Here is a 23,014-nt window from a genome sequence, read left to right as displayed (position 1 = left end):
AATATAATGACCAAAAGACCTTCTTTAAAAGAACACAGAAAGCACCTTCGGATTACGTTCTATCATCCAGTGCTGTGGGTTCAAACACTGATGATTAAAAATGTAAACGCTCCTGACAGAGGCAGGCAGAGCTCACTTGCTATGCGGTGGCTGTCTGCAGTCTTTCTGGCTGTTACCTCTCTCGTGCCATTATTAAAAGCTATCAAAGAGCAGCTCTTCTTGTCCTTCTTATAACACGGGCAACAGTGTCAACCATCTTTGATTTAATGCTGAATTGGCGTGCACAAAAAGTCTTTTCAGAACAAAAGAACCTGTTTAAAAAAAAAACTGTAAAAGATGTTTTTTTTTTATACGAGAATTTATATTCTATTTCAAATGTTTTATAAATGACATTTGAACCTGTTCTGGTAGCTTACCAGCTTAAACCTTTTGATTTTGGATTTTCAGAGCTCCTAATGCATTTGTGAAACTGCACAAACATTATACCGTGCACTCACATAGACCCATACAGAGTGCTGTAAACATACTGATAATTCCACACTGGTCAGAATGATTTGTCAAGATTGATGTTCTGGGAATGTTCTGAATCCTGACACGGTATTTCTATTTATGTTCTATTTATTATTTTGCATTTGAAGGACAAATTTGTGTCTTTCTGGATGGCCTGTGTGTCCCGTTGATGCTGATTGCCTTCAGTGTAATTGCCTTGGCAAGCTGAGAATAGGTTTTTCAATAAAATTGGCTGTGAATTGTAGCCAGGATCGGCACTGTCAGAGGGAGGGACCTATGTGTGAGAGATTCATGTTGAGTCTTGCTCAGAACAAATTCTTTGTAAATGTATCTATGCAATTAGTGTTGCTCTGTAAACAAGGCACTTAGGACAAATATTGCTTCAGAGTAATGACAAAAACAATCATAAACAAATTGATTCTCCACAAACACTCCTGCCTCAAGCTCGTCCTGAGTTTATTTCCTTTTTAATGACACCTTTAAGCTCTGGCTGAGGTAACATGGAGCACTAAGGATTCTTATCAACATGTTAGCATTTTTCGAGACTTGACTATTTAAAATCTGGGAAATTCCAGTAGGGAAATTCACCCAGAAGACAGTCCTGAAGTGGGTGATTAAAACCAACTAAAATGATGCAATTGCAATCCATAATATTACAATGGTTTGTAAAAACTGACAGATACTATCATATTCACGGACTGATTCGCTTGAATCATACATATTTGTTTTACTTACAGTTACTTATAGAGATTACCAGGACAGTACTGTACAAATCTTGAGCCACCCCCTCATTTCTTCATTTTAAATTAAATGAAAATGTGTAGATTAAATAACAGTACTAGGTAACAATCACAGCAGCAAACTCATTTCCCCTCTCGTCTGTTGCAATCACTCAGCATTCAGCATCACCAGTATACTAATCAACAGCCTGATCATCTGTCATCATCTGTACCTTTTTCTCACTAGTTCAGGCATCATTAAATGGCGGAGAATAATAAACATAGTAGTAATCTACATCTTTTTTCCTCGAGGTGGGCGTGGTTTTATGCATTACTCAGCAGAGCCAATCAGCATGATAGTTTACTGTGTATAAACAAGGCTGTGCGGAAGAAACAGAAATGAAAGCGCAACACAGAATGGTTTACAACAAGAAAAATAAAGTAGACTATGAAAACTGAACTTTTAAAGATGAATAGACAAGTCAGTATAAGTTTATTTTTCCTGCGAGAAGTTTAAAACCACTTTCATAAATGGTAATTCATTACATCTGCACTAGTTTTTGTTAATTTTAATGCTTGAATGACTTAAAGGTCACAGTGTGGCTTAGCAAACAAAAAACATTGCTTTGAAACTGGTCAGGTACAGGGACTGGACTGAATATGAAAGCCAAAAACGTGGACCAAAAATTAATTCCTTCAGGAGGTCTGGAGAACTATTCCTCAAGGCTACATAAAAATACAAGAATGTTTACTTAAAGTAGTGCACTTCACCTTTAATACGATTATCAGGGATAGTTGCTACTGTTTTCTGCTATTTCATATTAGGGCTGCACGGTGTAATTAAAAAAGCATCTAGGCTTACAGCAAACTATGACACAAATAATCTCATGAAGAGGATGTTTGCCAATATTTATTTATATTAATAAAATAAACAAATACATTAATTATTGACAAACTTTCTTAAATAACTTTCAAAAAGTCCTTAAATAATTGCACAGGTCCACATCACAATTTAGATTTTTTGTGATTAATTGTGCAGCTCTATTGCATATTATTGTGAGGGTTCACCACAAGAGGGCACTGTTTTTGTTTTGTAGTTTTTGTTGGTAGACTCAGTTTCCCAGAAGGCACCTTGGTCAGGTGATGCGGGTGCTCATTAGTTACGGTATAAATACCTGCTGGTTGTTCTGGGAAACTGGGTTGAGCATTATTATGATGGGTTCTGTTAAGTGGGTATTTGTTTTGTCTGGTTATGTTCTGTTTTAGTTTGTTTAGTTATAGTTGGCATATGGTTTCTGGAGCTGTTTAAGTTAAGTTTGCATCTGTCCTGATTTAGTATGTCTCTTTGTCTCTGTGTCTTCTAGCAGGATTAGCCTCTAGGAGAAATAGCCTTTTGTGTGTTTATCCTTGTGTGTAAGTAACCTCTCCTGCACGTTTAGTTCTTAGTCTGTATAAATACTAACCTGTTTAGATCTTAGAATGGTTCGTCTCTGAGTCTGTTCAGTCTCCTCGTCTCTTTAGATCTTAGTCTGTTTAGGTACTAACCTGTTTAGCCACTGACCTTTTATAGTTCTTAGTCTGTTTCATACCTAGGTACTGTACACAGCAGACTAGTCTGTTTGTCTCTTGGGTATCTGGTTACTAGACTGTTTAGATTTACTTTAAGACTTACAGTAAGTGCTAATCTAACAGTGCCCTAGAGTTAATGTAGTAGAGTGTGCCAAAAAAGAGGAATGGTTTGACTATAAAAAGCATACATGATGCCAGTAAAACCTTCCTGTCCCTTAATATGCATCTCTATTTTTTTTCCTACAAATATGTTTAACAAGTACAAGGTTTTGGCACAGATCTGGAAAAAAATAACTGTTTATGATTCAGAAAATAATTCTTCGTAAAAAATAAAAAAAGGTGTTTCCTAAAGGATACACGAGTACTGTATCAGTTATGCTAATGTTATTTGTGTTAAAATACCCAATATGACTGTTGAAAAGAAAAGAAACTAATGCATTATTACTAATATTTGCCTGCTATATATATATATATATATATCATATGTATATTTTTTTTTTTTACTGTGCCATTATTTATTTGACAAATATAAAGCCAAAATAAAGAAAACATGTAGGCAATACTAAGTACCCCTTTTTACAAGAAACAAAGTAATGGTTTCCTGTATGACTTTATCAGCCTCTAACATTGTTTTGGCCTATTCTTCTTTACAATATTGCTTTAGTTCAATGAGGTTTTTGGACGTTCACGTACGATATGCACAGCTCTGTTAAGGTCCTGCCACTGCATTTCAGTTGGGCTGAGGTCTGGACTTTGACGCGGCCATTCCAAAATCTGTATTCTTTTTTTTTTTTTTTAGCCATTCTGATGTAGATTTACTGGTGTTTATCAGATCACTGTCCTATTGCGTGACCCAATTTCGACCAAGCTTTAGCTGTCAGATAGATGGCCTCACATTTGCCTTTAGAATACTCTGGTATGCAAAGAAGTTCATGGTCAACTCAATGAGTGTAAGTTGCCCAGGTCCTGTGCCTGCAAAAACAAGCCGAAATCGTTACCCTTACACTGCCATGTTTGACAGTGGGTATGAGGCGTTTTTGCAAAAATGCTTTGTTTGGTTTTTAACAAACATGGTGTCGGCATTAAGGCCAAACAACAACACTTTTTTTCTGCCCCCTGGACATTGAAACCTTGTAGTTTGTTCAGATGCATTTTTTGCAAATCGCAGTCATGCTTTCCTGGTGTTTTTAGATAGAAGTGGTTTTTCCTAGCGACTCTTGTTTGTTTTTTTGTATTTCTCTGAGCATTGTATGGTCTGCCCTTAGGGTGAATGTACAGTACAGTACCAGGACATCCATCCCTGGGAAAATTGGCAACTTATAATCTGATAAACTTATAAAGTGAATAATCTTTCTCTCTGTATATTGCTGAACTCCCAATTGTTTGTAAATGGTTTTATAGCCCTTTCTAGATGCTTTCCTTTTTTGGACCTTTAGGTTACTTCTAGGAAGAGTTCAAAATCACATACATTTGACAAAATGCCATACATCCGTTATCACTCAAATGAGGATGGGTTTCCTGTTGAGTCTAGTTCCTCTCAAGGTTTCTTCCCATCTCAGGGAGTTTTTCTCATCAGGGGCGATCTTATCATGTTGATTCATACACATTCACATTTCATACAAACTTTTAAATAATAATTCTTTTGATTGTATGAAGCTGCTTTGTGACAATGTTAATTGTTAAAAGCGCTATACAAATAAAATTGAATTAAATTGAATACATGTAACGAACATAAATGCAGATATGACAAGACTGAATCTTCCAATGCATTAAAGGCCATTATTTATATCAGGCAAACCGTAAACGCAGCAGGAATTTTTGGTTTTCAAAAACATTGTTGTGTTGTTACGTATGTTATGACATATATTACATACGGTGGGACAGCAATGGTATTAGATAAATGAAGTGGTATTAGAATTGTATTAAAATTGCGCGCAACACAGTGCGAGTACTGTACATACTAAAAGTATGCATGTACTGTACATACTGTAACAACGAGCGGCACAAAAATACTGGACAACACGAATTTGCAGATACTGTATATTAAATTGAGAAGCCAAAAGGATAAAAAACTCACTCAACCTCTGACATTTGTACCCGTTAAAGTGGACACAATGCAGTTTAAATGCTGTGCAAACACTATATCATAGTAATTCCTTAGCTAAGATTATCCTTAATCTTAACGGTAATATGAAAATGAAAATTAAACATAGAGAACATTATTACACTAAGAGGTGTGTGACATGAGGGGCATAAGCTGTGTGTGGGAAGCTGTTGTGTCTGTCTCAATCTCCACAAGGAATTCTAAACCCTGTTAGAAACTTAAGGTACCATGGTTGTGGTTGGGCATTTTAAAACTTCTAGCATTGTTCATACAGTGTCTGAAATCCATAACAATTTAAGTTTTGTGTAATGCATTAATATGCCGCTTGTTAATCTAATTCTAATCTGGTAGTTTATCAGTTACCAAAATAAGCTTTTTTGCTGTTGTACAAAAACTAAAGTAGCAAACAAGTAAAGGCCAAAATATTTCCAGAAACATTAATGCATCATAAAAAACTAGTGCAACCTCAGGACTGTAAATTAGGAATTCTTACACTTGGGCCAGCAGTCATGCTGTTGTGTTGCCCTTCATACAGAAGGCTGAAGCTGGACAGCTTCCAGGAAATCATTGGCTTCACTCAGAGAGAGAGCAGCTCAGAAGGCTAGAGCAACCATGGTTCTGGTTTTAAGCCAGACAGACCCAGGATGCTGTTGACAGGGCTAGTACAGGAACTCAGGGAGTGTTGCAGAGCCTAATGAGCAGACGTGTCACAACATCTCAAACTGTTGTGTCTCTGATCTGACAAGCTCTCTGTTCTCTGTGTTATGGGGCGAGGTCAAGCTTGCTCACTTTCATTTCTGTCTTTAACAGCGTGTGCATGTTTGAGTGTGTGAAAAGTCGGGGAAACAGAGATGAGCATCTTTGTGTGGGAGGGGGGTACAGGGACTGATAAGAACCCAGCATGCTGTTTGAGATTTAAAGTGATTTAGAAGGCGATGCTGAAAACAAACAGAAAGAATATGAACGTAAGCAGGAAACAGGAAAGCAATTTTATTACTAAAAACTTGTTTTAAATAATGCGTATTCCTGGGTAGGGATTCAAAAAACAGAGGGGTCTTGTCCTCTAAATGCTCGGGTATTTATCTAGTCGGTTTTAATAGACAGCAAACAGCCAGTGCAATAATTCTTGTGGTTATTTAGTGAGGAGAATAATACAGCTCAGAACATCATGCTTCAGACACTGGAATAATAATCACTGACTTGGTTCATTTGAGGCGTGCTTAAAATGTGCTATCAGGCAACATTAATGGGTCTGTAATGTCAAGCAGATAACCGAGGAGAGTCTGGAGGGGGGTACAGCTTCATTGCTAAAGCTGCCACCTTTCTTATTATTAACAACATAATGACATAAAAGAAAGTCAAATATTTTTTTTCATTTCTACCTAATATAATTATGATTCCAGCGAAATAAAAATGCAGAACAAGAGCAATTATACAATAGCTTAAATATTTATTTTAAAGTGCAAATTAAAGCATTCCCTTAGTCTCAGAACATTATAATATCCATTTGCATGAATTATTTATTTCTTTTAGGTCTTTCTGCTTTTTTGCTTCACTTACAATCAGAAACCTGCACCGTTCATTCATAACATGAAGATGATTCATAGTTTGTCAACATAAGGGAATCCTCATTTCCAGGATTCATCTTCAAGGCAACACCCACCTGGAAGGTTGATAAGGCCTTTTTGGGAATTCATTTTGTCTCTACATGTAGAATGTGTGTCACAGTTTAGGTTAATTTATGGTCTATTTTGCTGCCTCTCCAAAGATGATGGAACACCAACATCATCAGAGCTCATGTCCCCACTTCAGGAGAAACGTTTCTACAAACATACTTGTCCTTATCGCACTAGGGAAGCTCATGAAAGTATTTCTGCATAAAATGTCAAGACCCCTCTGGTCCTCCAGTCAAGACCCCGGACAACAATCAGATCACTTCTTTAGCCGCTGCCCGCAATATTGGGGTAACTAAATCTGAACTGAACAATCAACTGTCATTTTCTCCACACATTGCTAACCTTACTCGCTCCTGTTGATTTCTTCTTTACAACATCCAAAGAATCCGTCCACTTCTTTCATCACAGGCTACACCGGTGCTTGTTCAGTCCCTTGTTATTTCAAGGCTGGACTACTGCAAGTTACTCCTGGCAGGTCTGCCTCTGTCCACTATTAGTCCTTTGCAATTGCATGTCTCGTTTTCAACCTTACCAAGTTCTCCCACACCACACCACTTCTCCTCTCTCTGCACTGGCTTTCTGTAGCTGCTCGCATCAAAATTCAAAACTCTGGTGCTTGCATACAAAGCTAAAAACAGCCCAGCACCTCTCAGCTCTAATAACACCTCACACTGCACCACGTTCCCTCCGATCCTCTACAGTAGCACTGCTCGGCTGGTCCCACCATCTCTCAGGGATTGTGAAAGACATGCATCTAGACTCTTTTCTGTTCTGGCACCTAGGCGGTGAAATTTATATGTCCATATAACCGAATCTTCAAATGATTACTTTTTTGGCTTTTTCTGTACTTGGGCTAATCCCCTGCCAAAAAACCAAAACAAACTTCCCAACAATGTTTGACTGATGGTACTTAGTAAGTAACCTAGTAACCCAGTGTAAGGATCTATCCAATGACGGAAACTACAAAGCACTTTTGTAAGTCGCGCTGGATAAGTGCATCTGCCAAATGCCTAAAAATTTAGCAGCCTTATCTGACTGCATTTGAAATCTGTACTGCTGACCAAACAGTAGTGGTCTATTGGAAAAAGTTATCAACTACTAGCGGCAGGCTCCATGCTTTGATCCTGAGCTCAGATGACTCTCTTTGTGGAGCTGTGCATATTCAACACATCATGTAGGATTTCTCTGGGTTCTTCAGTTTTGTTTCACATCCCTAAAATGCTGGTAGGTGGTTAAAGCTCTGCCACTCTGCCCCTAGGTCTGAATGCTCATGAAGTACTTCATCTCATGTCTGTTTAAAGCTATTTCTGAATATAAAGCAGGGGAAATTTTTAGCTTGCTTTGAAGTTTGATCCCATGTACAGAAAAACATCAGGGGTCAGCAAGAGCTCAGATTTTCAGTGATGAACACCAGAGTGCTTTGAAAAAAAAAATGACAGAAGTCATGTTCATGTCGTTTAATAATGTGACTAAAATTGTGTGAGTGGCACTAAATCTGGAATCAGAGGCCAGAGACTGCTCTAATGATGGAAATGTTCCCCACTTACAGTCTAAGGTATTTTGAGCCCATAGGTTACAGCGCAAAATTATTCATAGAGCAGCCTTCATACATCATTCCAATGCAATTAAGGGTGTCTATGTAAAGAACCCAGGAAATGCAGTTATCAGAATAGGAATAGGCTTATTTTCAATTCTTCATCTAAAAGTGTATAAAAACTGGAGTATTTTCTTTTTGTTGCTGTCTGTCTGTAAGTTGATTTTGTGAGTTTACCTGTGAGATCTGAGAGGTTAGGGGTGGAAGAAGTGTACCGTGCTCTGGTGAAGGCAATGAAATGAATTTTGCCAGAGAAAAAGACCGAAGAGCCATAGGGCTGCTTTCACCTCATCTGTGCTGCATATAGCAATTTCAATTCAACTTCTGTGCAAAATAACAACAAGCCGGCGGGGAAGAAGAGCCGCAATAAGAGAAGGAAAAGAGTTCTGCAGCAAAAAAGAGAAAATGCATTGAGAGAACAGTGTTCCGGGATGGTAAATAGACTGAGTACATATTAGAGATGAGAACTATTTTGCTTTAAGAAAAAAAATTTACCATTTGATGAGGACAATTAGACATGTTGAGATTGAAAAGTAAGCAAAAAATAAAATAAAGGATACCATCAAAATAAGTCTCTAGGAAAAATACACAAAAGGAACAATCATACTGTAAGAAATGCATTTTACAGTACATTTACAATAATTAACTGGCAATAGAATTGGCAATAAAATATTAAAACACATTTGTTTGATGCTATAAAGAAAGTCAACTTACAATCTGCTGTCTGTAACTCAACACCCTAACCACTGAGCTACCAATGCTTATACAGTATTATGTCTCTAACTTCTACCACTAAATTACCTTTCACTAAATATTGCATTGAATCAGTAAAAGTCATTTAAGCTCCTTATGGTGGCTCACTGGTTAAAGCTTTCTTTGCCTTACAAATGAGAGAGTCATGGGTTCAAATCTCACCACTGACAAACTGCCATGAATTTGCATTTTTGAACAAGACCTTTAACCTTCAGCTCAGTTGTATCCTGGCTCAATTGGTGCTTCGTTTAAAATCCTTCTACCCTGCTGCCAACAAATTACTGTACTGTGAAATGTCCAGACAATTTTTATACTGCAGAAGCCAATATATCTATGTAAATCTTTACATATCATAAAACTGTAACTATATAATAAAAGTTGGCGTTTCTGTACATTGAAGATATTTGAAAAAATATAATTTAGGGGGAATGTAAGATGAGAAATAGAACACATCAAGATGCTTTTTTGGAATTTTTGTCTGTTTTTTTTGTGCATGGATCATGTAAAAACTACTGAACGAATCTTAATGGGGTGAATTTCACAAGTCTATTTGGTCGAGCTTGAGGTAACATATAGACTTTGTTTCTTGGCAATCGGCCAACAGGAAGAGAAGATATGCTAATATTTATGTATTATTATTTCTTATACATTTTTTTTTATTTTACTACCATAAGGGTAAAAAAACCTATTACCATGATGCCGGACGTATTTTAAACTTGCTAAAAACTGATACAAAATAAAAAATCATGAAAAAAATCATTAGTTACCCGAAACCATTAGTTAATCTCAAAATTCAACAGATTGCCGTTGTACATCTTTTAAAACACGCTTATGAGTGAGCAATTGAAATCTACTTAAATACAATCACGTGCCTTGACTCCAGGAATAAACACAACATTCAAACAAACACTTCACTTAATTGACTCGGCTTGCAAAAATTGATTTGGATAATATTGCTGTTTGGAAAGTTTTGTTGCTCTCATTTGACTAGTCTTGAAATGCAGATTCGCTTTGTGACTTTTCATTGTATTATATCTAATTATTATTTGACTTAGTTTGCAAATACGGATTTTGAGTACCTATTTCTGTTTGTGATTTGGCTTTTTTGCGGGGTATTTCACGCGAATGAAGTTGAGGGTACAGCTAGTACTATATAAAAAGCTAAATACACATTATTACACACTTTATCACATGCAGCCTGTAGTCAGTCAACTACATACAGAGTCTAACAATGAAAAATTCTGCTTTGGTGTTCTAGGCTTTCAGGTGCAGTGTTAAAAAAAAAGGTATTTATTTATTTGTTTTTACTAGGATACAGAGGATGCATTTTAGATCCCTAGGGGAGATAACTGTTAAATGAAATTTCTAAGATTCATTAAAATGCTTGCATAATTGCAATGATTCAAATATCTTTGTAATTAAAAAGGAAAAAAAAGGCAAAATCTGAATTTGAATATGCTACATGCAAATATGTCTTTCCAATGGCATAATAAAAAAGGAAAATAACTATTGAAAGGAATTACAATTCGCTATATATAAACCAAGGCCAATAAAGACAAATTCTAGAATTCTAGATGCTGAAGGTGACCCCACTAACCTTCTATCAACCACCCTAACCACCCCCTTCTTTCCCTATACTGGTGAACGCCGTTAACTAAATGAATAAGGCCATCTAATATCCTTCCTTGGCTTGTCCCTGAACCAGACCACTGCATAATAACTGTGCATCAGCACCTGCCATTTCCCCTGAAGGCACAGTTAAACTGATGGACAACATCTGCATTTCTTTCTCCACTGTCTCTAAGCACCAATAGGCCTTAACTGATTTCTTCAGGTTTTTTTTTTCCATCAGGACACCACACTGAGCCTCAGGTAACTTAATTCGGCTTGCTCTCAAACAAAGCTGATTTGTTGACCTGCGCTCAATAAATAGTGACTGCGGGTTAAAGTAGCTTCCCCTGTAAAGTAACAAATAAAGTAAGAGGAAGGGGCGCTGTTAACTTTGATGGCTCATTCTTTACCTTCAGCACATCATTAAGGATTCCTATTCCAATATATTCCTATTAGCTCTGCACTTCCATCCTGGAATATTTTACTGTTTTACAGACTGCATGATCCCGGAGAAACAGGCGCTGTCCCTGTGGACATGCTTTGATTACTTCATAAATATTTCAGCTGCCTGGTAGTAATGTAGCCTATGCATTATGCAGGAATCCTAAACACCTCTTCTCAAATAATCGCTGAGCACAACTTAGGGAAACTTAGGGACATCCTTTGAGAATAGAATGTCTAGTTTGTGTTCTTAACTGTGATAAAATAAGGAAGAAAGAACAAAAGCAAGGCAAGTAGGATCAAATTACAGAGGTGCTCTTGCTCATTTGAATTCACCCCTACCTCTTTCAGAAATAGATTGACTAGAATGAACAGTATAAAGTCACAGAAAATTTGGTCAATCATCTGTGCTAATATGTAATTAACCTACTTAACCTCATGAGTTATTCATACTACACACAAAAAAGGGTTCATAAAAGAACTCCACCAACACTCAAGAAGAGATAATTCCAGATTACAACAGAAATAAATAATATTGTCATATATATTTACATTGCGAAGCCTTAAAATAAAAAAAAATAAAAAAAAACTTGAGTGTTGAAATGAATAACAGTGCCACCTGTCAAGGGGTGTGATATACTGTACTGTATGTACAAATGTGTTGGAAACAGGAAAAATGGGCAACTATGCGGATCTGAGTGACTCTGACATGAGCCAAGTTGTGATGGCTAGACGACTGGGTCAGAAAGTATCCAAAACAGCAGGTCCTTTGGGGGGTTCCTGATATGCATGGGTTAGTACTTATCAAAATGTTTTCATGAACGTATAACTGGAGAACTGGTGACAGGCTCATGGGTGCTCAATAATGCTTTTGGAGAATGGAGCCTGTTCTGGTCCAATCCCAGAAGAGCTAAAAATGTTGATGTTGGTTTAGAGACAGTAGAAAGGTGTTAGAACAGACAGGTCCTCACAGTTTGTTGCGTATGTGTCTGCGTAACCACACCCCAGTCAGAGTGCCCATGCTGCCCTACAGTATGACCACTGCTGAAAGCTCCTACAATGGGAATGTGAGCATCAGAACTAGAACATGGAACATCAGGAAGGTGGCCTGAACTGAACAATCTCATTTTTCTTTTATATCCTGGTGTGTGTTGATTACCTGGTGGAAGAGATGGCACCAGGATGGATTATGGGAAGAAGGCAGGCCAGTGGAGTCACTGGACAATGTTCGGCTAGGAAACCTCTAGTCCTGCCATTCATGTGGAATTTATTTACCTAAACATTGTTGCAGACCAAGTACCAAGTACAATTCGCAAAAACAGCATTCCCGTACCTATTTCAGCAGCATAATGTGCTCTCCCACTACAAAAATTGTTCAGGAATGGTTTGCAGGAAAAAGTTCATGACCTAAAAATTAAAAGACCTCGATCCAATCAAAAATCTGGGCAAACAAGTCCAATCCATAAGGGCCTTACCTCGCAACTTACAGGACTTACAGAGATCTGTTTCTTACACTACATCCTAGTGTCAGATACAAGCTTACATCTTGTTGAGTCCTTGCCTTAAAGAGTCAGACCTGTTTCCATGACACGAGGGGGACCTAAAAAAATATTTTTTATGTTATGGATGATCAGTTTTCGTAGATTACTCCCATCATTCAATAATAAATTACAGCTAAAAGCTGAAATGATCTCTAGGGGTACCAAAAGACAAGGCTTGAATGAATAGAATGTGGTCTGAACCCTAGATATCAATAATGAGCACCTGACTTTTACAATGTAATTTGCATTGTGAAGCAGTTAGCATGCAGATGCCAGTAATTATTGGCACACATACAGTTTAATAGACAGATTGTCCCTTCGGCCTTTATTAGTTAACATAATTCAAGTCCTGATTGTGCAACTGCTGTGTTGAGGGATTGATAATCATGACCCATGATAATGAAGCCTTGGTGCCTTTTGACATAGTGGCCTACCCTCTGACCTCAAAGCCTATGCACAATTACACATCAAGAGTGGACAGATTTTCTTGCTTAATTTGTATTGTAATGTTACGCATTCACTGATATGGAGCCGCTTCAATAATAGGCCATGTTTCTGTATACCTCAGATGGGATTGTTAATAGTCTAGCTTTGCTGTAAATAAACTTTGCAGAATTTAAGAAATGATATAACAAGTGTCTCAGGTTACGGCATTATGACAAGGTTAGTCATTTTTTTCTACACTTTCTTCTTTTATTTGTGTGAAAATACAAAAAAGTGGCCCTTCCTCATTCTAATTCATGAAGCTTCTTAGCCAGAGCATATTAAATATGATAGAAAAATTGACCTTTTTGTTTTATCTTGCTCATTCATATCTCTAGCAAGACTGTGCAAACTTCATCAATATCAGGTCTTGTATTTACATAATCTTCCATCAAAATGCAATATCTCTAAACATCTTGTAAACGTTTTAGTACATAACGATGCGTGAACGAGACAGAAAAAAACCTAACATCAAACAGCATGAAGTGTACACCAACTGACAGAAGTAAATGTCATATACTGGATGTACAGATTTCCACTTTAGTGTTTTATTCAATCTCTATCATTACCGACCAACTTTAGGGTTATGTTTCATTCCTGGCCCAATTTTATGGGAAGTAATCATAACAGATATCGTATAGTGATATTTATAATCAAAATATATGATCTTTAATTGTGCACTTGGTGCTAGGGGTAAATTTGGTTTATAATTAGTTTATCCATGAAATGATAAGAGACATAAGACCATATGATCAGACCTAATAACTCCTGTTAGATTGGAATCAGGCCCTAGTTCTCTCTAATGACAGCTGGGAGATTACCATAGAAGCTCAATTTATATCCTGCTCTTTCAGAGTAGAGCTCTTATGTGTGTGTAGAGATTTCACCGGCGCTTCTAAGCTCTGCACAGCTGTTCTTAGTCAGAGAGACACAAAACTGCTGTATATGTCACTGTAGTCACTTTGGGGCTTATGATGTTCACTAAGCCAAAGGGGCTGAAGTTGTTCAATGAGAAGGATAAAGTTTATGAAAATGTGTTAACTTTTGCAGCGTTACGCACCACTTAAGTCCTTACTTACCTCGTCACACATTGGCCTTGTTGTTATAATCAATCTCCTGATATAACAAGAGAATTACAAGGGTGCCAAGAGCAAAGAAAGGACAAAATAAACTACAGTAGATGCTACATTATCCCCTGAAGGTAGCACTGCTTCATTGTCTTTACAGCTCTCATCTGTGTAATCACAAGCATCAGCAGTACCCAGCAGCAACATCAGAACAAGCCTGTCAATCAACCTTTCTTCATGCTGTATTTTTCCTTCACTCAACCCTTAACCTTGAGCTGTGGTCTTTGCACTCATTTGTTTACTCACCGATCTCACAGCTCTCTCCGTAGTATCCCAGAGGGCACAGGCAACTGTACCCTTCGCCTTCCCTTAAACAGCTTCCCCCATGTAGACATGGGTTCGTCTGGCAAGGCTCCTCCTCAGCTACAGAGAGAATACATAGAAAATGTTAACATTACTAAGACAATAATCAAGACAATAAGAAATTCAAAACGCTGAAGTATTTTCAGAAATTGATCAATACTTGCCCACCCCTTACCATAACTAAAGACACTCAGCAAAGACGAGCCAGTTTATTTGTTGTGTTCTTGATAATATAATGCTGACTGACTAAATAACAAGGCGCATGTGTGAAATTATGTTTCTTGATAAGTTTAAAGTAAGCTATCGAGGCAGCAAAAGTGTTAATGCAATGATATTGTATGTGATGTACCTTGGTGGCTAAATGTACTAAGACAACATGCAGTATTATACAGTAGTTCTCCTCTGTAATTTAATACTGTTTTAATATACGATAAATATGAATCTGTATTTACATCTGTTTATAAAACATTGTCTGTTTATCATTAATCATACTCAGTAACTTGCCTAACGTTTTTATTTTGCGTTAAGTCTATCAGCATCCATTGCCATGCTACTCTTTTGCCATACTGTAATTCTTTCTCTCATTTTGATGTTTTCCGACATCCATAAATAATTCAAGACATTGGATGTAACTGTTTGAAAGTCACTGCTGTCGGTTTCAGCATAAAGCCCTTTCCAAAACACAAAGCTGATCTATCATCATGTTTCTGCTGGGTTCCATTAAAAAGCATGACCGTCAGAGAGAGCAACAGTAACTAAGCGTTTGCCACTTGATGTTTCAATACAATATTAAAGGCAGAATTAAGGTATAACCCTCCAGAATAAAGTTACAGGAGAAGAACATCAGGCTCATGTATCTGTTTTTTTTTAATCTGGCATCACTGGGGTGGCGGAGGGGAGTCCAGGCACATGACTTTCAGCACAATGACAGATTGGCATGAATTTGTTGTCGGCACCCTGCTTATCAAGATGGATGCTCCCTGGGGAAGGACAATGTGATCCAGCTCTTCCCACTTCACTGATGTGCTCAGCTCTCATAAATTATCCACTCATCGCCTTGTGGTGCCACACACTGCTGTCTGTTTTTATGCTGCCAATTCTGAAGTATTCTCATGTCTCATATAACTCTGTGAAATCCCTGCGACTGTATATGTGCTTTTGAGGGTCAACAATAAATTAGAGATTTAACAAATTAATTGTTATAATTACAGTCACAACAGAAATCTGTGCAAAGACAGGCAGTGAATGTCTCTTTCACTCCCTCTTGGGTGGTTGGAAATTTGATAAAGTGCGGTTGCCTAATCCATTCACAGCTATGATCACATTGCAAACTGCATAGCCTCCAATATAATTTAAGTCTTATGTAATGATATACAGCTGGACGGATAAACTTCTACATAAACCTGAAACAGCAGCATGTGAAGTCTTGCCACTAGTTAAGACATTCAGCCTGTTTGAGTAAAGAGTTTATAAACATCCTGCAAAATGTGCTCTCCCCCACTACTTTCTAAAGATGTAACCTATAAACTATGAAAAAAAAAGAATTATCAAGTAGATGGATTTTTAACATTTATAAGAGAAACTAAAATGCAATTATAAACAAGACACGAAAGGAGCTCCCAGAACATGAAAAACCTTCTATTAGTCTTTATGAGTTTTTGGACCCATGACTGTGAAGCCTAACCTTTACTTGTGATATATTGAAGCCTGAGAGCTAATGTCTAACACGGTGTCCTTCCACCACCATTAGTTGGCACTGCAGGCAGGCAGGGGTTACTGACAGTTCAGTAATAGACTGGAAGAAAGGGAGTCTGATAAGGACAGTAGCAAGGCCAAACATTAACAAGCTCACACTAAACATGTGCCCCCAATATATAAAAATACACAACCAATACACAAATAATTGAAGAGCAATAATAATGTGTACCTGTGTAATCAATTGATAAATACTGGAGGTGGCTATATAATCCTGGATGATTACAATATTGCTTTTCTATACACTGCCTGGTCAAATTGTTATCCTGTATCAAGCTAAGAAAACTAAACTCTTAAGTTACTGAATTGTCCAACACACTATTGAAACCTGTAAAGACAGTGATGAACTGAAACAAAAAAAAACAAGAATCACAATGATTGAAGATCACTTCAACATCTGGAAAAACACAACAGCTGTATGGTAAACAATTTGACAGTAGAACTGAGAGGGAAGACATTTAAAAGAAAAGGATTTAAAGTTGGAGACTGGTGCAATGGAAAAAGGTGACATAGTCTGATGATTCCATATTTACATGTTTATTGAAAGGTAAACCCTTCAGGGTAAGAGGAGCACATAAAGGCGATGCATACATCTTGCTCAGTGGAGGCAGTGTTACGATCTGGGGATGCCACAGTTGATCAGGTCTAGACTCAGTAACATTATGTGGCAAATAAAAGGAAGTCAGCTGACTACTTGGATGTAATGAATGACCAGGGTGGGTATCAGATCCATGGAGTTTTTCTTCCTTAGATGACACAGGCATATTCCAGGACTCAAATCAAAGAGCACACTGCACACTGTAATCAAAGCTAAAGATGGCTGAATAAAATATTAGTGTGTGCAATGTTTTTTTTTGGCCAGGCAGTGAATACAAGTCTATAAACAAAAAACTAATATTGAGTAAGTGACATTTCACAAACAAAATCACCAAATGCTCTGTTTATTATTTTTCTGTTTTACAGCTCATATTGATTTGTACATTCCTGTTAAAGGTGCTTCCGGTGAAATTGGCTTAACTTCTTCCTTTTTATCTTTATCTGACAAGTTATAGTCCTGAAAATTATAGTTCGCCATGTCGACTGATGATATCCCTTTTAACCTTGTTGATGTACGAAGGCAAACACAGACAGGCAGAATGATGCACATAGTGAAACATTACAGTGCAGGTATAATAATTATAGGCACGCTCGGAAAGCTGTGCAACCAATTAAATTAGCAGACCAGAACTAACTGGCGTATAAACAAGTGTCTTTATACAGGGAGACACCAGTAACGAAATGGTTTTACAAGCTCCTGATTGGATATTTGCAATAATTAGAAGTTAATTATTATTATTATTATTATTATTATTATTTGCATCATCCTGCAGGTGGGTAAAATGTAACTAGGTGTTAAAAATTGGTAATAAACTTTATATTTCTAATACAAATTTACTGACACAAATTGTACATGTCAGCTACTTTATCACATATAAAATAAAGGCAAATTTTAAAGTCACTTGCCACTCCTTCTTGCATCGTTCACCAAGCCTGTGCATGACAAATTTTTTATTGTCTTCGGGCGTAGTGTTGCATTCCTCCCTTTCACCATCTCTGCACAAGAACAATGAAATTCCACACTTCATAGTGTGCTGAGATCTTATCTTGCTCCTGAACAACCAAGCGGTCAGTCATCCTTGTTTTACATTCCATGTGCTGCCTCTCGCGGCTGATGCTTGTACTATCTATACGGAAAATATATTCAGTATCGTCTATTTAGAGACTGTTTCCATCATGACAAGTTCTATAACCATTAAATATTGCCTAGTTCATTTTCATGCAGTCATGCGGGCAAATACATAGAAATCGCAGTTAATGAAATACTGAAACCTTTATGGCACTAACAGCCATGTTACAATCAAAGTCGCTGAGATATTTCATGACTTAACGTTAACTGAAGCTTGACCTGTATCATGACTTGTACTTTATATAATGTACTGCTGGCACATGATTGCCTGAGAATGAGTGCTACATGAATATGGATGGGTATTGCTATCAAAGTGATGTGTTAGTGTAAGTCAAGGTATGTCAGTCCTAAAAACTTATCACTGAATTGTGAAGGTTGCACACTGCATACACTGTACTATCACACTAATATATATTTTGCTATATTTTGCAGACTGTTTTTCTTTAACAGGGATTTTGTTGCCATTAGCACTTCTACCCAGAACGATAAAAGTTCTATAAATCCTAATACTTATATTACAATATTCAGAACTGCTTTAGGGCCTTTAGGTCTTTGTTGTATTGATCAATCAATCATAGGCCATTTCCCAGTAAATCACTTTGACTCACAAAGTCTATCTGCACAGCAAAAGGTGTTGAGGCATTTATTTTCAAAATGTTCTTTGGGGGATGATAATATTATAAGCGAAATTTAACAGATGAGCACACGGCTAGCGACACAGAGGTGCCCTAGGGACTTCAGTGAAAAAAGCTCCAACTCCTTTTATGAAGAAGGCATTGATATTTCCTCAAAAGGCAGCTGGCAAATTTGTATTCTAAGAGCAGGGTATAGCCAAGCTGCAGGATCTCGCTGCTCAATTTAATGAGTCTTTCCCAGACCTGATCACACACTCCTTCACTCACATAATCATTCCTCTCACAGAGCATGGCCACAGTGGCAGAGTTCAAGGGCTTCCTGTTACTGTTATGATGAAATAAACTCTTCATGACCTAGTTAACTGTGTGTTTTTTTTTCTTTGAACCAAAATCCTGTCAAATGGATAATTCTGTAAGTGGACAGATTGCTCTCAACATTAAGCAGGGCTCGGTGCAAGCTGCAAAGGAATAAGACATTGATTCAATTTTCAAACAATTAGTCATGACTTATTGCTTACAAATGAGATTGGGTTCGGTTCTCTAAGCAGTGGATGATGTGTAAAATACACACATGATCAATAATTCATTAATTAAAATGCAAACTAGCTCACTATATGCCATGTAATAAAATTAACCATGACTGAACCGCAGTTTGCTTTTCAAACATAGATTATTTGTTCATGAAGAGAAGGACGATGTACTGTAATGCATGCAGGTGTGGCAGACAAACACTAACTCAGTACTCAGGTAAAAGTATGTGCCTAAAAAGGTCCACCACTTCAAGTAGAAGTACCATTAAATAAATACATTTAAAAAAAAACTTTAAGTTCATGCTCTAAACTTTATGTTAATACACAAGTACAAATACTCCACAAGTAAACAGATTTTTCTGGATCGAAGCGACAGCATAAATGCTTATGTTTGATTAGAGAATCGATGCCTTTTTTTGTGATCGTCATCTGAAACATAACAAGTCTATGTACAGGTTTTCATCCAAAAATGTAGTAAGTACTGTCAACCCCCACAAAGTCGTGGTTCAGAGTTTGTGGCCTCAGTTGTTTTGCGGATTTTTCCTTAGAACCTAACTAATAATTGTTTGCGGAAATCCCCGCAATTTCACGGAAACCCCCACATTTTTCTCTGTAGTTTTTTTATGCCTTTTTTCTCTGCAGTTTTTTTTATGCCTTTTTTTGTGCCAATATATAATTTTTCACGCGCTTTAATGCTAAACTATTTAGAACAATATAATTTACTAATTTTGTAAACATAAATATTAACGCAAATTCAGCTACATTTTCATATAAAATATAATACTGTATATTTTTTTTTTTGTACTGTAGAGAACACAAAGTAACCGTACAGGAAAAAGCGGCTTAGGAAGGTGAATTATTACAGTATTTGCCCTACTTATTTAAAAAAAAAAAGAAGACGCAGAACCTATAGGGGTAACATTGGTATTTAACATTCTAGCACTGCTAAAGACATACTGTAGCAGTACAGCAAAAGGTATACGGGTTTACCTTTAAAAAAATTTTAAAGAGTAAAAAAATACTTTTTTTATTAAACTTTGATACGAAGTCTAAGTTTAAAACTAAATTAAAATGTTTTGGGAGCATATTTGGGGGCATATTTAGAGTTTAAACATATAAAAATAGGTCACTTTTTTGACCACATTCAAAATTTTTCACAATTTTATGATTTTTTTTCCACAATTCGTAGGTGTCTAAGAACGTAACCCCTGTGAAGTTCATGGACCGACTGTAGAAGTAAAAGGTATCACATACTGAAAATACTCAGGAAAAGAACAGATAGACGTAAAACAAAAAATACTTACATAAGGTAACACATTATTTGCACTCTGTTACTTGCCACCTCTGAGTGTACTGTACTGTAGGTGTCAGGTTAGAATAGAAAATTTAAATATAAAGGTGAAAAGGTAAAAGCAGAAAATGTGGCAGAAATACACAGAAAATATGCATTTGGCTCTAATTAACTCCGCAGTGTTCTTAAAATAAACTCGCTTCATGGAGTACAATCATGTCTTCTCTAAATCTGTGATTTCAACTGACAGCAAAACAAAACAAAACAAAAAAAAACTGTGTCACTCTTCAGTGACATCCATTCATTTAGATGCCTATAACACAAACCTCGACATTCTCCATCTTCTCAACAAATGGATTGTGTGTGGTTGTGGTTTAGGACTCTGGGGATGTGACATTAGGTACTGATCACACAGTTACACACAGGTAAACCCCCAAACAGCTTCTTTCTACAGACAGATCCCATTTCTCCCCTCAGCCTGAATGGCTTTCTGGTTGATAAATGTGAATGCTCGTCATGCATGATGCAGTGCACCGCATCTTGTAACATCCTTTTGCATCACTGCACAAGAAAGCATGATTACTTAGCAAAACAAAAAATACACCTTGACAAGGATTTCCTCAGGAAAAACGAATAACTTTTTACAGGACTAGCTGAATTCCACGGATCTGACCGTATGTACTGGCATCAGACTGAGTTGACAATTACAGCATCTACTCCTTCACATCAGAGATACAGACATATGTCTAGATGAATTCTCTATATTAAAATGTCTGCAGGTCAAACCTTAGGCTGTGTCTGCAATATTTCCATAAAATCATAAAATTACTTTAGAAGCTAACGATCATTTTTGGGAAGGCACCTGTGGCTGTCATGTTATTAATGACATTTTTGCCATTGATAGCAAGGGAAAATCCAAACAACTATTCAATGTGTGCATCTTCCATTAATGTCACTGTGGTCTCAAGATCATTCAAGATGTTATATGTGCATTCATTTGGTCGTCCCTAGGTGGCAAAGTGGCTTAGGGGTTAGCACTGTCGCCTTGCAACTCCAGGGTTCCAGTTCGATTACCGGCCAGGTTTGAGTTTGCATGTTCTCCCTGTGCTTGGTGGGTTTCCCTTTAGGTACTCTGGTTTCCACGCACAGTCAAAATGCGGATTAGGTTAACTGGCGCTTCCAAATTGCTCATAGTGTGTGTATGTGTGCCTTGCCACGAATTGGCACCCTGTCCAGGGTGTACCCTGCCTCGAAATCTTCAGGACCCCCTATAGCATAAAGCAGTATACTGTAGATAATGAGTGAGTGAGTGGTTGTCTCTATGCTTGTGAAAACTATGGCTGTTTGGAAAATGCTTCTAAGGGGGAACTGGGCTTGTGGAGGGTCAATATACAGTATTTTTTTTTTTTATTTGGAAAAGAAAAAGCACATTCGTAACATAACAGAGACAACAAAGTTTCCATCACAAAGCCCTGACGTGAATCCCACAGGACTGAACTAAAACATTTATATTGTGGCTTTGAGGCCCAGAAACCTGACCTCGCTGTACCACGTCTTTCAGGAGAAACAGGGAAAAAAATTTAGCAAATTATTTTGAGGCGCTTACGAAAGTCTACCACATGTGTTTGATTTAAGTGCAAGCTACAGTATTAAGACAATATTACAAAATACTAATAAAGTGTACAGTGTAATTATAAAGTGTGCATGTGGAACTACTGGATCTAATATAATAATTAACTTCTACTGTTCTTTAAAATGATGTTTTATGAAAATAAGGCATACAGTACATTCCAACTCATAAACTCATAACTTTATTAATCCAGGAGATATATATAGTAACATCACGAACATTGTGGTGTGCAAAAACTGGGTTCGAACATTTTTTTGGCTTTAGCAGAATATTGTATCTTCAGACCAATATAACATCAGTGCATTATTAATCCACTAATTATTCGAGCATATGACACACTGACGTTCACTGTGATTCATGACAGCTGCCACATCCTACCAGACATATTAAGGTTTGAAAAGTGGGAAAATTTTAATTAAATAATTTTTTAAAGTTCATTAGATCCCTCATCTGAAAGATTTGTCGTTAATATAGTGCAAAATTACATTATTATCTCGTAACGCTCTACTTTATGCTGAGACATTTTGAAAATTGAACTCACTTCAAAGCACAGCAAGGGGTGAAAAGCCAGTGCCAGTGAAGAAAATTGGTGATAATTATGGATAGTCTCTACAAGACTGAATTCAGATGAAAATTATAAACTGACTGCACATAAAAATGGCAGCGTGTCTAAAAGTTATACAAGTAAACTTTATTCTTGTACATTTAATTTTATATCAGTCCAATGAAGATTGACAGGCAATGATAAAACATATGCTTTACTGTCTGTTAATCTTTGTGTCATCCGAGCGGTAAAACTCAAAACTCAAAATGAGTCCGCATAAAACTGAGGTTTTAGAGCATACACTACAACCATAAAAAAGATTTTAACACAAGCTGTGTTGACAACTGCTTTTATATGAAATGCATTGAAATTGCTGAAAGAAATCCCCCTTAAACACACTCTTGTGAATTCTTATTAAGTCATTAATGCCATGTAATGATATGATTCTCATTATTCTAACTTCCATATGTAC

The 23,014-nt window shown here is 37.0% G+C and overlaps 1 protein-coding gene across 3 annotated transcripts in view; it reads right to left on the bottom strand.

Moving 5' to 3' along the window:
• Window positions 1–23,014, bottom strand: part of ncanb (neurocan b) — a 123,036-nt gene that overhangs the window by 35,083 nt on the left and 64,939 nt on the right. For all 3 annotated transcript variants that reach the window (XM_053513934.1, XM_053513935.1, XM_053513936.1), the window contains exon 9: window positions 14,375–14,491. In XM_053513934.1, coding sequence (XP_053369909.1) covers window positions 14,375–14,491 — 117 coding nt within the window. The remainder of the gene's footprint in view (window positions 1–14,374; window positions 14,492–23,014) is intronic.

Source organism: Clarias gariepinus, chromosome 15, assembly GCF_024256425.1.
Source record: "Clarias gariepinus isolate MV-2021 ecotype Netherlands chromosome 15, CGAR_prim_01v2, whole genome shotgun sequence".
In the NCBI taxonomy this organism is placed as follows: domain Eukaryota; kingdom Metazoa; phylum Chordata; class Actinopteri; order Siluriformes; family Clariidae; genus Clarias; species Clarias gariepinus.
The sequence above is the reverse complement of the archived record's forward strand: the minus strand, read 5'-3'. Positions and strand labels throughout refer to the sequence as shown.